Source organism: Xiphophorus hellerii, chromosome 7, assembly GCF_003331165.1.
Source record: "Xiphophorus hellerii strain 12219 chromosome 7, Xiphophorus_hellerii-4.1, whole genome shotgun sequence".
Lineage (NCBI taxonomy): Eukaryota > Metazoa > Chordata > Actinopteri > Cyprinodontiformes > Poeciliidae > Xiphophorus > Xiphophorus hellerii.
Window position 1 is genome coordinate 27,741,778 of NC_045678.1, and position 17,751 is coordinate 27,759,528.

The 17,751-nt window shown below is 38.2% G+C and overlaps 3 protein-coding genes across 6 annotated transcripts in view; all 3 read left to right on the forward strand.

The window, feature by feature from the left end:
- The window catches only part of mylka (myosin, light chain kinase a), a 58,569-nt gene extending 53,695 nt beyond the window's left edge, over nucleotides 1-4,874 (forward strand). For all 3 annotated transcript variants that reach the window (XM_032568355.1, XM_032568358.1, XM_032568356.1), the window contains 3 exons: nucleotides 450-578; nucleotides 880-992; nucleotides 1,646-4,874. In XM_032568355.1, the coding sequence (XP_032424246.1) occupies nucleotides 450-578; nucleotides 880-992; nucleotides 1,646-1,774 (371 nt within the window). In that variant the 3' untranslated portion in view covers nucleotides 1,775-4,874. The remainder of the gene's footprint in view (nucleotides 1-449; nucleotides 579-879; nucleotides 993-1,645) is intronic.
- A 113-nt stretch (nucleotides 4,875-4,987) lies between these two features.
- LOC116723475 (olfactory receptor 10J4-like) lies at nucleotides 4,988-10,806 on the forward strand. Its single transcript, XM_032568455.1, has one exon. It carries the CDS (start codon nucleotides 8,643-8,645, stop codon nucleotides 9,603-9,605), a length of 963 nt encoding a protein of 320 aa, XP_032424346.1. The 5' UTR covers nucleotides 4,988-8,642; the 3' UTR covers nucleotides 9,606-10,806.
- Nucleotides 10,807-10,917: 111 nt separating this feature from the next.
- On the forward strand, nucleotides 10,918-17,751 carry ube2g2 (ubiquitin-conjugating enzyme E2G 2 (UBC7 homolog, yeast)). 2 transcript variants are annotated; one of them, XM_032568461.1, is made up of 6 exons: nucleotides 10,918-11,087; nucleotides 12,214-12,249; nucleotides 12,405-12,450; nucleotides 14,838-14,956; nucleotides 16,083-16,223; nucleotides 17,101-17,751. In XM_032568461.1, the coding sequence occupies exons 1-6, from the start codon at nucleotides 11,045-11,047 to the stop codon at nucleotides 17,211-17,213; spliced, it is 498 nt and encodes a 165-aa protein (XP_032424352.1). In that variant the 5' UTR covers nucleotides 10,918-11,044; the 3' UTR covers nucleotides 17,214-17,751. The 2 variants fall into 2 exon arrangements, with proteins under 2 accessions (XP_032424352.1, XP_032424351.1); XM_032568460.1 differs by lacking the exon at nucleotides 10,918-11,087 and adding an exon at nucleotides 11,094-12,068 and having other exon boundaries at nucleotides 12,107-12,249.

Sequence of the window (17,751 nt, forward strand, 5' to 3'; positions counted from 1 at the left end):
ATTTAGGAGCTTATTTTAAGCTCCTAAATGATTCTTTAATATTACTATTTTTTAAGTATTAATTCTAAGAGCAGATTTTTTTTAACTTATAAAAAGACATTTTCCCATTTTATTAGTAAACATATCTGCCAGTAGAATTAGTGTGTTTTTAATAAATATTAAGGAATCATTTACTTAAAACAAGCTTCTATATCTTACTTAAACATTACTTGTAAGTTATTTTTTTTTGTTTGTTTGTTTTATTTCAAGTGTATTATGATATTTGCACTAGAAACTAAATAAAATTCTTGGTAGAATTTTGTTTTTGCAGTGCAAAATCTGAAGATCAGAAGCTCAAAATGCCTGAAAATCGGCAAAATTGCAACAGACAGAAAACAACAAGCACTGATATAAAACAAGACAAACAAACCGTCTCTCTAAGCCACAGAATTGATCTTGTTTGTTTTCAGAGGATAATCAGTTCCTGGAGTGTTTGGAGTACGAACAGAAGACGGAGAGTAAACCCACTTTCACTTCAGTCATTAAAGACGTGGAGGTGGTGGAAGGCAGCGCCGCTCGCTTCGACTGCAAAATAGAAGGTACAGCCGATCAATATACACATTGATCAGCTGATGATCATAAACCTGGCTCTGTTTTATTAAAGTCCTTCAGTTCAGTATTAAATAATCCTGATCTTTAGGTTCCAGTTTTACACTCACTGATATATATTCTAGATTAACATTCTTCAGGATGATTATTAGAGTGGAAACTGTGAAACATTAAAAAGAGATAAGATGCTATTAACAATTTACAGTAAACGTAACTTTTTGGAGGACAAGCATATTAATTGATTTTATACAAATAAAAATGGATTTTAACTCTATAAACTTTCTGCTTTAGGATACCCTGACCCTGAGGTGGTTTGGTACAAAGACGACCAGCCAATCAAAGAGACCCGACATTTCCAGATCGACTACGATGAAGAAGGAAACTGCAGTTTGATCATTTCAGAGGTCAGAGTTCATCTGGTGCTGCACCGCTTTTTTTAGGTTGAACGACCCGGAAACTGAAGCTGCTGTGTCGGTCAGAAATACTGCTTCAACTTTTCTGCAACTTAAAGTTTTGTTTTCCTTCCATCATGCAGTTTTGTTGTACTTTGTGTTGCTGCATCACATAAAATCCGCCTGAAATATAATGAATTATATGGTTGTAACATGACACAGCAGTGTATCTGAACATATTGTTGCTATATTTAAATGAATTATATTTATTGATTGCAAAAACACAACATCTTACCAAGTATTTTTCACCTAGTTTTTAGTGCTAATATCTTAGTTCATTTGAAATAAGACAAACTAACTTGCAAGTATTTTTTCTGAAATATATTGGAGCTTGTTTTAAATCAATAATTACTTAATATTGATTTTATAAAGTTCTAGTTCCACTGACAGATTTTTTCACTGTCAAGACATTTTCCCAAGTTATAAGTGGAAATAGTAACGTTTCTTCAATATTAAGGAATTATTAACTAAAAGTGACCTACAGTAGCTTGCTGACAAGTTACTTTGAAGTGTATTAAGATATTTCCATTGAAATTAAACCAAAAATACTTTGTAAGATTGTATATTTTTGCAGTGCTTTATTGTTTTCTGGTGTTAACTTGCAGGTTTCAGGTGACGACGATGCCAAGTACATGGTGAAGGCCGTCAACAGTCTCGGCGAGGCGACGTGCACAGCAGATCTGCTGGTGGAGGTGATGGCTGGAGAGGACGAGGAGGAAGAAGAGGAAGAATAAAGATTCCTGTTGGACATTTAGGAGGCCTGCTGCTCCTCAGCCTGTCAGAAAATTCACCCACAGTAACATTTAGGGGTGGGAGGTGCAGGTGGGCGGAGTTTCTCATACCTGAATCTGAGCATGTGCCGATCTGCAGCCGATTCGCTCTGATTGGTCGGTTGATGTGTGACAATCTTAAAGCACATCAAGCTCCAGGTAGGAGCTTGATGGGCCCTGATTCCAACAGGAAGTAAAGCGTAAAAGACTGACATATGCTAAATTTTTCCCATATTATAAACCAAAATGTCTTTTTCACACAACATATTTGGCTTTAACACTCTGTTTTAGGGTGTTTTCACACATGATAGTTTGCAATTGGAGACCAAAACTGCAACATTTGTTTCATTTTCAGGAGGTGCAGTTCACTATGTCAAACGAACCAAAACAATTTAAAAAGTTGTTCCCCTCCCAGGCTGTGGGGGCGCTGCAACAAGAACTACTGAAGGAAACCGCACAAAAACCTCTGAAGAAGAGATGAGTGCAACTTCCTTCTTCAGGAAATGTAAACAAATGGAGTAGCATCAGATTTTATCGGTTGTAGGATTTCTCTTCAGTCTTCAACAAAAGCCATTTCTCCCAGTAGCAGTAGACTTTTGCCTTTGTTTTGGTTGTATTTACCCAGAATGCCGTGCTTTGTAGTCTGCTTCCTGCTTTTGTTTCGGTCTCCAGTAAGCTTGGCCTTCACATATACATTCGAACCACACTAGAGTTCACTTCAATCAAACCGAGACCGAAGTTTGTAGACGGACCAGTTCTTGCTTTTTAGTTTGCATCAGAGTTTATTTTACATTCACATCTCTCCAAACAAATCAGACTTTCTAGACAAATGAACTAGAGTTTGATTAAAGTGGACTAAACAGGGTTGGTGTGAATGCACCAAACAGTTCATCCCTGCAGCTTCCTGTGTTAGACTCCGCCCACCTGATGCCCCGCCCACCATCCCATCTCATATGAGGTCACATCAGTTGAACTGTCTTCCTGTGAACAACTGTTCCTCCAAAATAACCACACAGACACTTCCTGCCGTTTCACATGAAGATCAGCCATAACCAGTTCCTGATTTTACAAGATTCACAATTTAAAAACATCAAATATCTTTCTCACTTGGACTCTGAAGGTTCCTCCAACAGGCTCCTTCCTGCCTTACAGCTTGCTTTCATACGATTGTTCAGTTTATGGAAGCTGTGATGTCACTGAACTTTAACCTGTACATGTTTAATTCATAATGCCTCACTTTGTCCCTGTTTGATTTGAAAACAACGTTCCAAAGCATGAGGAAAGTTTGCCAACACTTTAAGTTTAACCTTTTTGTCTGATCCAAGTGCAGGAGGGAACAGAGTGAAGATGGCCGACCCGCCTTCTTTAAATTAAACATGATTGGAGTCAAACGTTTGTGCAGCAAACATTTTCATGTGCCACTGTGATTTTAAAGATATTAATAAATGTTTCCAAACGTCATCAAAGGTTAAGCAGTACTCCCATATTTACAATATCAAATTAAATATGGTGTCAATCAAATGTGCTATGTTTATGCTAGTTTGCAAACAAACTAGTATAAACTACTTTATGCTCAAACATAACTCTGTTTGAGAATCTGTTATTTTGAAGATGTAAAAAAAGTTACCTCAGATATTTGTGCTGCAAAAATTTTCTTTTGTCCCACTATACTTTTCAAGATTTAAAAAAAGTTACCAGAGATCACCCTGCCCTCACAGTGCCACATTAACTAAATCAAAATTAATATGCGTTAATTTAGCTGTTTGTGCTGCATAGTGTTTTTGTTTGTGCTGCTATAATTTGTAAGATTTAAAGACAAAAGTTTCCAGAGGCCACCAGAAATTAACTTACCCTTCCACTCCCACATTAACAAAATTGATCTAAATTATTTTTGCTAGTTTGTTCAGTTATTGACACCAAATTTTCTTTACTTTGTAAACGTGGACTTGCTGATTGACCTTTGACCTCTGGAAGCATTTAAATGTAATCCTTCCTTTACACAGGAAAAATCTCTTGAAACTCATTATCTCATTTACAAGAGGCGCCTGCAGCATACTTTACAAAAACATAAAAACAGTTACAATCTACCAAATAATTCTAAAAATACTGTAAGTACTATACATTGACAATTATTAATATCTTTAAAATGACACCAACACAAATGAAAAACGTTTGACACTTTCCTTTAATCTGAGGAAGGTGTGGCGGCCATCTTTACTCAGCTCAGGTCACTGTTTCTGTGCCTTAACGCTGCGCTGAGCCCAGTCTGAACTGGACGTTCTGCAGTGATCACATTTGTTCTTTATCTTCTGCAACTGAGCTTCTCCTGTTGATATCCGACAATCCAGCTTCACTCTTTATCTTCATTTTGTGTTTCAGCTGCAGGTTTGCGAAGCTTCAGTCACGTTTGGCCTCCTGCTGTTAGCCTTAAAGCGTCACCCTGAGTCAGAGTTTCTCCGTCACGCTGTGGGACGATTTTCTTCCTCTGTGGCCTTAAAAAACTGTTCATGAATCAGGAAAATCTCAAACCTCAGCATGAATTCCCCAGTTTCTGACTCCAAGCATCACATAGGAGCAGATTAAATGTTTCATTGGATTGCTGTGAAGTCTCTCTGTGTGGCGGCAGAAACTCTGGGTGAAAGTCACATTCCAGCTGTTTGTGTTTGAACCTTTTCATGAAATCTGATTCCTCTTAAAAATCAGACACCAAAGATGTTTGTGTTTTTTCTGCTAACTCACAGGGGTGTTTGTGTGCGCGTGTATGCGTGTGTGAGTGTTTCCTCTGCAGTTTTCAACCATCCGGTTTGTGTGTTCGGAGTCTGTTTTTTTGTTATTTAATGCACAGATTTTTAATTATATGATAATTATTCCAGAAAGGTGTTGCAGCACTTCATGTCCTCGCCTATTAAAGCAGAGGTGGACTCACTCTTTGTTTTGTTTTTGTATTAGATGTATGTAGATTTAATTACTTTAATTTTTATAAAAATATACCAGTTTGATGAACTGTATGAGAACACTACGACTGTAGTTACTCACAGAAAACAAATAAATTTTTATCACTAAACAAATGTAGTCTTGTATGTTTCAAAATCAGGTTTATGGATGATATTTTCTGTTTATCATAGAATATTTTTTCTTTAAATGGCCCACAAGAGCCTCTTCATATGTAACCCATTCATTTATGCAGCAAAGCGGTTATTTTTAAACCTGTAATTTTACTGTTTGACTCATAACTCTTATCAAGAATGAACAGTTAAACATAAATGGGGGAAGAAAAATTGACTTCCTGTAGCTGCCTCCGCCATCTTGAAATGCACACATGATAATGCCAGCTAGTTGCATTAGCCAGCTGGCCTCGACTGTCTTTAAATGCACCGTGAGTGTGCACATGCTAACAGCGGTTTTACACATCTGGATCACCTTGAGACATCCTGTTGACCAGAATCATGTTCAAGAAACCAACCGAAGGTAAAAAAAAAAATAAAATTCATTTTTTAGCAATGAAACTGTAAATTAGCTGCTGCTGTTGAATCCAGATAATGTTAAAGGGCGGTAGTGTGTAAAATGTCTATATAGTTTTTAGCTTTACATCATGTTATGTTGTGATTCAACAAAAGCATATCTGGAGTGTTGCTCTTATTGCTTCATGTTTGAGAGTCCTTTAATCTCCATGGCAACCATTCAGCTGTGTAAAACGCCTGGTTGTACCTAGCTCCGCCTTTGAGACGCAGCTCCTCCTCAGAGCTGCAGTTTCAAGCAGCTCCTTCAGACTCGCCAGCAGCAATTAGATATCAGGACCGGGTTTTCACTGATATTTCAGAATTACTCTCATTCACACTCCAAAATATTTTAGCAGAGGTAGTACAGGGAGAAGGCCATGTGTATTCTATATTTGGACATTTTGTTATTTTCAGATATCATGTGCCATTTTTCTTTCTCTTGATTAATTTTGCACATCTGTCACATTTCGCTAAAATATTGATGTGTTTAGTGTTGTCACCCTTTTCATTGTCACTTTCATTTCATTTTGTGTGCTAAGTATTAATTTGCCTCAAAGTATTGTGTTTTACTGAACATTTTAATGTGCAGAAATGCCATTTAGCACAATGACCTGGCTATTTACTGTGTAGATACTTGAGGGTAATTCTGTCAACCCAACATTAATCTTCCAGTTAAAACAGGATTTGGTTAGTATAAAGTTTAAAGAACTTAACTAGGTCTCTTGTACTATCCCTGTTAGTTAATGTATGTTTTTCCATTAATGAGAGGTGTGATTCAATGCGAGAGAACAATAAATCAATCAGCCTCTGAATTTGTCTCCCTCTCTTCTGAGATGATGGTTACATCCTGAGGAACTCCAAAAACGATGAACACTGTCTTAAAAAGTTTATTTCTGGCTTATTTCTTTGCAAGACAGAAGAGATCTACGTTTAAGAATTCAGATTATCAGAATGGACACAAGCTATCGATGAGCAAAACTGGTACATATACAGATCAGTTTATTTTAATAACCTTGTTGATTTTGTCTCATGAAAAACATCAGTGTGTGTTGAGGGACAGCACCTGGTCAGTTTGTATCGGCTTTAATGAGCTCACCTGAGAGCCACTTGTTGATGTCTCTGTTAGGACCAGCAGCTCGTTAATCCGTCCTCTCAGGACAACATGGACGCTGTTGCATCATTCTTGTTAGTTGACTCTTGGGTTTTTTCCATTAATCTTCCTCTGAGGATCAAAACACAACTAAACTTTACTTTCTGATTCTTGACTATTTTACTTTTGCTTTGCCTCTTTTTTGTTTTAAGTTTGTATTATTTGTGTTCTATTTCAACCCTAAACGAGAAAGAAACAGTCATTTGGATTGACGGAAACCTGTGGGGATAGACCATCCTGCACCAATGGTGAGGTGTGGGCCAAACATGGATTTATAGCATTGAAAAATGTCTGGAGACATTTCTGGGTCCAGTCAATACTGTCGTTTTCTGTAGCGGCTGTAGAAATTATGCTGCCATGTGGAGAAAAGGGCTGTAAAATTACCCCTTCCTAAAAACTCCTGCAATCTTTTACAGTTTGAGAAAGCAATAAATTTGACAGAAACTGAAGCTTATTTGATAATATATCTCTGCAGAAATGCCTTGGCCCAAAAGTGTAGGACCAATAATCCACATGGGCGTTTTCTTGGGCTTATAATCAGGCTGTGTGTCAATAGGCGTTGAAAAACCCAGTAGAGCTGCTAGTCTCAAAGATGTCACCCAAATAAAATGAAGGACAACTCGCGCAAGAATGAATCCTTCAACCCCTGAAAAGAAGCTGCAGCATGTAAATTTTAAAATATATGTATATATTACATATTTGTTAAAACTGTCCCTATTTCATGACAGTATGAGACAGATAATCTGTGAAAAAAAAATCAACCTCCTCCAACTTCTCCCAGTGCTAACTAGAAGCAACCAATAAGAGCTGGGGGCGGGTCTTAGCGCTGTCAATCACCCTTACATGCACAACATTACAGCTTTTTCTTGATATGAGAGCCTATCATGAATGCTAGCCTAATTTTCCTGAAACAGTAAGTTGTTTCTTCCCCTTAGCACTTTTAGCAGCTCATTCATGAGGTTGGTTGACAGCACTAAGATCCTCCTCCTGGCTCTGATTGGTTGTTTTTGGTTGTGAACAGTGTATTTGTTCAGACAGCAGTTCAGGGAGAAGGTGGAAGCGATCAATCTTTTCATAGATTATCTGTCTCATATTTCACTGTCACAACATAGTGACAGTTTTAACAAATATGTAAAAAAATATTTTTATAAAAGTTGCATGCTGCAGCTTTAAAGTCAAAGGGTATGTGGAGTAATTATGGTGGTTTTAGGGATATCCTCATCCTGCACAACCTTTTGAAATGTTTCTACTGCTATTAAAATCTGTTGTAGTTTTCTGCTGTTACTAAGAAGATTCATATCTTCATGAATGTAAAACCAGAACGATTGTTTATGGTCCAAACCAGGGCTGACCTAAGTTTGTTGAATATGATTTAGCCCTTTTCCTGTTAAAAACATCACCACCATAGTTTCCATACAGATTTAGTGGAATCTTGGAGCAAGTGACGAGTTTTAAAGTGTAACTGACCCCAAATCAACGATTTTATTTTCCTGATAAATTGTGTAAATTGGTTCTTAGGAGTGTTATCTTTATGTTTCTTTGCAAAATGTGACATTTTTGTGTAGATTTATGTAGTTCTGCAATATTTTACCTAAAGCCATCTCAGTGGTGGCCTCCTCATTTTGAATTATAGGTGCTACAAATGGCTAAATCTAATCTAGGATTCTTCTAACTGAATGATTTCTATGTTGAGTTTGTTTAATTCCCACTTTCTGTGCTTCATTCTTGCACATAGACTTTCATAGTTTAAAAAGTTTCTATGATTTGACATTAAAGTGCTCGTTTCATACTCTCAGGTTATGAAAAATTCAATCACTAATTAGCTCCACAGAGACCAGAGACCCATAAAGTAACTCATAGCTCATCGGACCAGAAGTTCTTCAGGTTCTGACTCTGTTATGGTCGGCTGGTCAACGTGTTATTATGTGTTATGTCTTAGATGAGAAGATTAAGTCGCTTAGGATTCACATTTCATATTACTTAAATGATGGTTGAATGTTTGTAAATCACTTTAAATGTTTCCTGTTCAGATGATCCAGTTTCTCAATATTGTTGTTCAGATGTTTTGATTAGATGTTTGTAATTATATGTTGTTCATCAAATGTGTGTGTGTGTGTGTGGTCTACAGCTGCGGTGAAGTTCATCTGTTCTCCATCTAGTTCGTTTCCTTTCTGCCCATCTAATGTCCGCAGCGGCTTTAAACGTCTCGCTGTTCGTCGCGCAGACGTCGCTGACGCTTGAAGGCTTGCAGCAGCTGTCTGGTCACCGGCTGCTCTTCTTCTTTCTCTTCCTTATGGCTTTTGTGTTCGCGCTGTGCAGCGACGGCCTCGTGCTGATCGTGATCTGCACGCGCCACAGCCTCCATAAACCCATGTACGTGTTCGTGGCCGCGCTGCTGCTGAACTCGCTGCTGGGCGGCTTCGCGGTCTACCCACGGCTGCTGCGGGAGCTGCTGTGGGAGAGCGGCTCTGTCCTGGTGACACTGTCTGCGTGTGCGTGCCAGGCGTGGGTTGTATACACTGTGGGCGGCTCGGCCTTCATGCTGCTGGCGGCCATGGCTTTTGACCGCTACGTCGCGATCTGCCGCCCGCTGCGCTACGCCGCGTTGGTGTCGCCGCGCGCGGTGGCCGCTCTGCTCCTGTTCTGCTGGCTGCTGCCCGCCACGATGGTTTTGATCATCGTGCTTTTAGCCGCGTTTCAGCCGCTCTGCCGCTCTCACATTAACCGGCTCTTCTGTGACCTTTACAGTTTAAACAGACTCAGCTGCGGCGGAAATGCGGCGCAGGTTAGCGACGTTTTCGCCGTATTCACCTCTGTTGCTACTGCCCTGCTGCCCGTCGCCTTCGTACTTTTCTCTTACAGCAGCATCCTTTATGTCTGCCTGTGCCGCACACGCAGCTTTAGCGGCAAAGCGTTACGCACCTGCCTGCCGCACCTGCTGGTCTTCATAAACTACAGCGCTTGCACTGCGGTGGAGCTGCTGCAGCGCCGCCTGCAAGGCGCAGACCAGCCTGCATCCTCTGTGCTCACTTCGGTTCTGATCGTTCTGGCTCAGTCCGTGTTAAACCCGGTAGTCTACGGCCTGAATATGAGCGCCATCACCGGATACATCAGGCGGCTTCTGGGCAGCAGGAAAACCGATTGATTTAAAACGACTGTAAAATGTTAACAGATTGTTTCTGGATATTTACAGGATAAAGAGTCATAGCTTAAAGAAAATAAATCACTCCGTCCTTTTTTACGGATGTATTTTTTAACATTTCTGATGCAATTCTGTTTTGCACTTTCCAAGCGTTTTTCCCCTGATTTTAAGAACATATGTATAGAAACTGCTGCTTTGTGAAATATTTCTGCATTTACAGGAGTTTCTTGCTTGAAATTTTTACATATGTGTAGATTTTGTTCTCTATTTGTTAATCAAAATAAACTCAGAACTAAGAATGACCTCTTATAAATATCCATCTTCCTGATCTGTACTTTGGTAATCATGATTAACAGCTTAGTGTTGATCAGAAACATTGTCACATGAGAAGTGAAAAAACTGAGCTAAACTGAAATAATAAATAAAATATCTAGAAGAAATTTTGATTTTATGTATTAAAATTAAAGTGTTGAATCACCACTGCCTTATTTCTTGCAGCAAAAAACATCCCTGAACAATTGTTATGGCAAATATCTCCTTATAGTTTATGACTTAGTTTTGAGAAAGAGGTCTAGTCGAAATGGGATAAATAGAAGAGTGGATGGACCATTTTGAGAAACATAATAGAACGTTTTCCCTATTCTTTTTTTAAATGAGAAGTAAACGTGAAAATGTAAAAAGCAGGATGAAATATTTTGCTAATCTAGAAGAGAAGCCAGCCTGCAGCTTCCATGCTCACTTTGGTGCTGGTCATTCTGGTTCAGATCGTGTTCAACCCGGTAGTGTACGGCCTGAATATGAGCGCCATCACCGGATACATCAGGCGGCTACTGGGCAGCAGGAAAACTGATTGAATTAAAGTATTTTCTTTTGATATTTAAGGATTAAAAAAAACGGAATTCAATCTACATAATAGTTTTGGTTTTAGGCCCTATTTCTTCATCTGGAGCCTTCCTGGTTTGTAAAAAAAAAAAAATATATATGTAAAAACAAATTGAAACAAAAAAGAATTACTGTTACTGATTCACCTTTTTAATTGTCTGATAGAAATCAAATCTTGAGCTAATTTGAAAACGCAACATAAAATGTCTATTTAGGACATTTTATGTTGGAAAATTGAATTTCTGTTACAAAGCCAGTACAAGGAAGCGTGAACCGTAGTTTAAGAAACTTGTTTTAAGTCTGAGAAACTTTAAACTTTAAAACAAGTTTGAGAAACTTAAAAGTAACCTTTTCTGTTAATTTCCTGTTGTCCCTCCGGGCCTGTAGGTGGCGGTAATCCACGTTTTACGCTGACTTCTGTGGTGGTTCCGCACCAGCAGAGGGCGCTGTCTGCTCATCCAGCGAGCGGAAAAGTCCTGAGCCTGGTGTTAGCGGTTTGGCTCGGAGCTGTTTGTTTTTGTTTAGTTGTTTTTGTCTACGCTTTGTGTCCGGTAAACAAGATGGCCGGTACCGCGTTAAAGAGGCTCATGGCTGAATACAAACGTGAGTAACTGAAGCTCCAGCTGGTGAGGAAAAGCTAGGGGGAAGTTCGGCTGAACCAAACTCCGATACAGTTTCCACAGATTTAAGAGCTTTTCTGCTCCAGGGTTTAAATTCGACACAGTTAGATGAAAAATCTATAAAGATTCAATGGAAACTGATCATTTTTGATCGATTCGGCATCAGTGTTTTTTAACTTAAATCTCTCCGAATTACACATTTAGCGGTTTTATTATAATGTGTTGGTGCGACTGTTCAGCTTCATCCAGAACCTTCTTCCCTGGCTGTTTATGTAACTGAGACTCAAACTGTGAGATAAGAAGTGCTGCAAACATTAGAAACTATCAAACCAGTAACTTACAAAAACCGGTTAACTCTCCGATGGTCTGCATGTTTGGATCTGGACTCAGTTTGAAGGATTAATACAAGAACTGTTAAAGTCTGACTGGCAGCTGGTCACAGTCCGGGTTATTAACATCCGTTTTTTGTTTATTAATATTTTCTTTCTTAATAAATTTGCCACCGTAGCGTTTTTACTAAAAATGTTTATGATTTTATTTATTTATTTTATTTAATTTTTTTAGGCCAAAATGAAGTTTATAGTCTATATTAAAGTAAGAAAGTGTATTAATTACAATGCAAACCGTTTAAAATATAGCGTTAAAGGACGGATTAAAAACTGTCATATTGAATAAAAGAGACACAGTTCCATTTATTGCCACCTTTGGTAAAGATACTGTAAAATAAGATTAATCTTACACTTATTTCCACATTTATTTCCTAATTTTGGGTGAAAACATTACATTTTTAAAAAATTATTTTAATCACATTACTGGTGTTGACTAGTTCTGATTGGAGCAAGATGATTTCCATCTGCTGCCCGAGATCAATGTGGTCGCCAAAAAACGTCCTAAGAAGGTTGAGACTATATTTGTTTGTTTTTTAATCAGTTTATTGTGAGTGTGTACATGTTGCGTTACATCATGCTTCAGAAAAATAAGATATGTTGGACTTTCACTAATAATGGTGATTTTATTTAGAAAAGCACCAGTTTTTCTAAACGGGTTCCAATTGTCTCTGGTTTTACTCTGTGAAATTCTTGGATTCATCCATAATGTTGGTTTTTCAGAGCTGACCCTGAACCCACCTGAAGGCATCGTCGCAGGTGAGACTCCGTCTTTACATCTGAACACCTGAGCGGTTAAAAGCTCAGTTCAAGCCCTCCTGATCCGACCTTTGACCCATAACCGAACAGGTTACATCAGAACAGAACATCAGGATGAGACGATGATCCGATTTCTCCCTCTGTGTGCTCTCCAGGTCCGGCCAACGAGGAGAACTTCTTCGAATGGGAGGCGCTCATCATGTGAGTACAGGCTGGAGCCTTTTTACTCATATATGACAGGTCGTCTCCATGGAAACCAACATGATGCACTGCCCTTCTTCATTTCTGTTAATTTGATTCTCACTGGGAATAATTTATCCTGAGATACTCGATGCTCATAGAACCCAAACGGATTTTATCCAACCTGCCAAACTCTTCACGTGTTTCCAGGTGCAATGTGTCACTCTGACCAGCAGGTGTCACTGCTGATTCAGACAGCAGCTCAAAGTTGAGGCAGACGTGTTTACATTTGGATTTTATCGGATAAATCAACACAAAGCGGTGCTTGATTGTGAAATTATGGGATTTTCTTGCCATGAGGTGGTAATCTGTGTTTTTCTTTTATTTCTTACATCATTTTCCATCCCACAGAAGAAAGAGATCCATTCTTTCTTGCTAAATGTTCTATTTTAAATTCTAAAAACAGAAATAAAATTGCAGTTCTTTAAAAATCTCAACATATCCAAGGTTTGGATCAAACCTCATGTATTAGAATGGCCTAGTCAAAGTCCAGACCTAAATCCAGTTAACAGTCAGCAGGAACATTTGAAGAATGCTTTCTGTACAATCTCACTGAGGTGAGGCTAATTTTCAAAATAGATTAAAATAAAGAAAAAAACCTCAATAAAATAAATGGAAGGCTGTGATTTTAACTTGACAGAATGTGGAAAAGTGCAAAGGAGGTGAATATTTTTGCAAGCCAGAGTATCTAACTTAGGTAAAAATATTTACTCTGAGTAGAACTCAACTGGAGAAAAACCGAACTGTCCCTTTAAGACCAGGCTAGTTCTCTAAATCAGATATCTTCATCTGTATCTCACTGCAAAAACATCAAATCTTACCAAATATTTTTGTCTATTTTTTTAGTGCAAATATCTTAGTACACTGGAAATAAGACAAACCTAACATACAAAATAGGAGCTTGTTATGAGGCATTAATTCCTTAATATTCATGAAAATGTAATAGTTCTGGCTGACTATTTAATTTATAACATGAGAAAAAAATCTTTTTATAAGAGAAGTAATCCAACAGTAGTACATATTAATCAATATTCAATCATTATTGACTTAAAACAAACTCTGATATGTTGCTGGAAAGTAACTTGTAGGTTAGTTTTGTCTTATTTTCAGTGTACTAAGATATTTGCAATAAAAATCAGACAAAGATACCTGGTAAGATTTTGTGTTTTTATAGTGATGACCCTTAGTTAAAATAAATCCTCCGCAGCCTGATGCATGGCTGACAGGAGACACTGCAGAGTCCGTGATGTCATTGAAAGCACCATCATTAGATTTTCCTGCTCCATGCCGGCGTGACAGCAGCTTCAGTCTGCCCTTCAATTTACCCCGCTGCTCATTTAAAGTCCAAGTCCACATACCGGCTCAGTCAGCAGAGTGACATCACTGAGACAGCACACCTGTCATTATACCTTTGTCCTCTGTTCCTCATTGTTCTGTCTTCCTTTTTCTGCTCCTCAGCTCATAGAGACGAGGTGAAGCACTCTGCACTGTAAAAACACAAAATCTTACCAAGTGTTTTGATCTAGTTTTTAGTGCAGATATCTTAGTACACTTGAAGTAAGAGAAACCTAACTTGTTAGTCCTGTAGTCTTATGGTTGATGAAAACAATTTGTGTTTTAACACAAACTGAGTTTTAATAGTTGTCTCTTAAAGTGAGAAATTTCAAATTGTAAATATTATTTATTTATTGGTTTATTTTTTGTTCACATTTTCAGTCTTACCAGCATCTGTATTTTATTTTAGTTTTTTATTTATTTACAAGTTTTGTGTTTTTAACCTCCAAACTGTGAAATTTAGTAGAACACCTCCTAGTTTTATATTAATTGTTGGTGTGTTGTTGTTTTTATTGTGACTTTATTTATGCCTATTGGGACATAAATAAATATCTGAGTCTGAGTTATAAGTGAAATAATTTGCCATTGTGACTAGAACTTTTTCATCAGTGTTGAGGAATTATTGACTCTAAACAAGCATCTTTTTTTGCAGAAAAGTTACATATAGGTTCGTATTGTTCTATTTCAGGTGTACTATGATATTTGCTTTGGAAACTTGACGGAAATCCCTGGTAATATTTTGTGTTTTTGCAGTGTAAAGACTTGCTACTCCCAACTACTGTCCTGATAAACAGACGGTATCTGGTCAGAGATCAGTTGATGCTTTAAAGAGTCAGAAATAACTTCAGGGAAGGAGGTCAGGCAGATCTGAGATCAGATATTCAAACTTCAGTCCTGATTATGACTCAGGATGTCGTGATCAGAAACTGAAACTGGGTTCATTTAACTAAAAGCTTCTGTTTCCTGCCGCAGCGTCGCGACGTTCTCAGTGATTTTCTCTGTTTGTGTCTCAGGGGTCCAGAGGACACGTGTTTCGAAGGCGGAGTCTTCCCCGCCGTCCTCAGCTTCCCCTCGGATTATCCCCTCAGCCCTCCGAAGATGAGGTTCACCTGCGACATGTTTCACCCCAACAGTAAGTCTCCCACAGGCTCCGCCCCCAACGGCGGGTTTAGATGCTCAGAACGTCGAGATAAAAACAGCCTGTGTCTGGACCCTGTTATTGGACCCGTCAGAACACGCTTCGTTAGCCTGCTGTCATTAACGCCGAGATTAGTGGGCAGGAGCCATGATGTCATGGCGCAGTTCTGATTAGAGGACAGCGCGCTCGGTTCTGACCCGTCATCATGTTCCCCACCATCATCATCATCATAATCATCATGGCCCTGAGCTGAACTGTATCTTCTGGACCCGCATCAACATCATAAACACATGAAGAAGAAAGCTGGACCAATCAGAACCTGCAGTTTGTTCATTAGATATGATGGAAAATGTCTGAATGTTGGTATCAGAAACTTTCTGTTTTATCAGACAGAAATACCCGTAATTTTAAGACTTTTTCTTGTATAATTGCATCTTTTTTGCTAACATTATTACTATATTCTTGTAATTAAATCAAAACTCTCATAACCTGGTCATAATACTCCATCGTACAACTGTGGAGTAAAAGTATTAGAAGGGATGATTGAAATAAAACCCACCTTTTGAAAATATTTTCGCTAATTTTAATTTGTTTTTTTTAAGCCATATAATCCAGCCATAGTGGAGCCCAATGAAAGTGAAATGTTTCATCCAATCAGAACACAAAATTCTGACATTCAACACTCTTCATGTTTTAACTAGGGCTGAATCGATTAATTGGATTGATCGTGATTATTCAATAAATTCAGACTCAAAAAAAGGCCATTTGCTGAAAAAAAACAACACATTCAGAACAGTAATTAAGCTAAAATTACACAAATTATATACCTTTAGCATTTTACATAAAAACCTTATTTTTCTGTAAATATGTTTTACCGAAAATTCCTCAAGTGGCAGTTTTATCTTCACCTGGTTCAAATTCACTAAAGTAATACTACATTATTGCATTTTATTTATTACATGAGTAAAATGTTCATTTTCTAATAATGTGAAAAAAACAACAACTAGAGATTGAATGAAAAATCTGCAGAATGTGCCAATTTTTTTATTCGATTAATCGACTAATCGATGGAATAAATGATTTCTAATATAATTGTTCTGCTCCTTTGTTCCCTCCTCAGTCTACCCAGATGGCCGGGTTTGCATCTCCATCCTTCACGCTCCGGGTGACGACCCGATGGGATATGAGAGCAGCGCAGAGCGGTGGAGTCCGGTCCAGAGTGTGGAGAAGATCCTGCTGTCTGTGGTCAGCATGCTGGCAGGTAGAGCAGCTCACCTGTCACATGACCAACCAAACCGTACTGTCATGTATTTATTACACATCTGTTACATGGTTAACACACGTTAATAATTTGTTTAAAATCTCTGACAGGTTTCCTTCACACCTGCAGCAAGTTGATACACTTTGTTTCTATAGATTAATTGAAAACACAAATAAAAACTGAAAGTCACCTCACTTCTCATCTGTCACAGGATGACAAATTATCCCAGAAGTTATTGTGACAAACAATATTATTGTTGTTTTAAGATCATTTTTAAGTTATATAATAGTGATGGCGTAACAATGCGTGAGCACATTCTCAAAGATTGATAAACTTTAAACTCTAATGAACAATTAACTCCAAATATACAAAATAAATAAACAAAAAGCAATATAAACAATAAATAGAAAACATTTGACTCAATTAAATAAGCTAATGAAATTTGAGAAAGTTATATAAGAAGACTTCTCTTTCTGATTTTAAAAGAAACTTGATGGTAAATAAAATTTTGCAGTATGTTCAGAAATATTGTGGTATTTTCTCTATTATTTCTTCCAGTATAATATCAGTAAATTTGAAAATATGATTAAATGCAGTTACGAAGTGTGTGCAGGTTAGTGATATAAGTCATGATTTTTAAGCATGTGGCATCCTGCAGAATCCTGTTTTTCAAGAACAATGTGAGGTGTGATGCTGTGATTTCTGTGCCACGCAGTCAAAACCACAGTTATCTGGAAAATGATATTTGTCATAATCATAATATTTGTCTTTATCACAATAAAACCCTATATTGCAATACGATCCTCAGTCCACATCACACGTCTGCCAGGAGTCATCATATAGTATAAATGACTCTTCTTCTTCTTCTTCTCCTCAGAGCCGAACGATGAGAGCGGCGCGAACGTCGATGCGTCTAAAATGTGGCGTGAGGACAGAGAGCAGTTCTACAAACTGGCTCAGAAGATCGTTCGCAAGTCGCTGGGCCTGTAGAGATGATGTCATCACGCCGCTCTGCGTGGGTGTGGTGGCGCGTAGCTCGGATACAGACTGTGGAGCATCAACACTGTTACCATGGAAACCTTCAACGCACACACACGCAGAGCTGCAGTTTGATACCTCAATGAACTGACGGATCAGAGGCTGATAGGATACAGTGACATCACCAGGAGACCCAGCAGCAGCCTGTCATGACCTCATTTCCTGTTTGTCGCCCCTCTTCCCCTGCTGTTGGCTCAGATTGAAGTTTCTCAGCGGATTGTTTGCACTTTATCTCCTCCTGGTGGTCACCGTGGTGGACTTCAGTTTGTTGTTTTTTTTTTTTTTTTACAGCTGAGCTGGAGGAGTTTCTCTAAGTTTCCTTTCACAAATAGTTGGTTGAAAACAGAATTTTGATCTCTTTGTTTCTCTGATTTCTTATTAATTTCTTTGTTGAGAAACTAAGAGCTTCTTTTTGTTTCTGTTTCTGGTGTCAAACTGATTTTATAGCATGTTGACCTAAACTTAATAAAGCAGCATTTCTGTTTTAGGA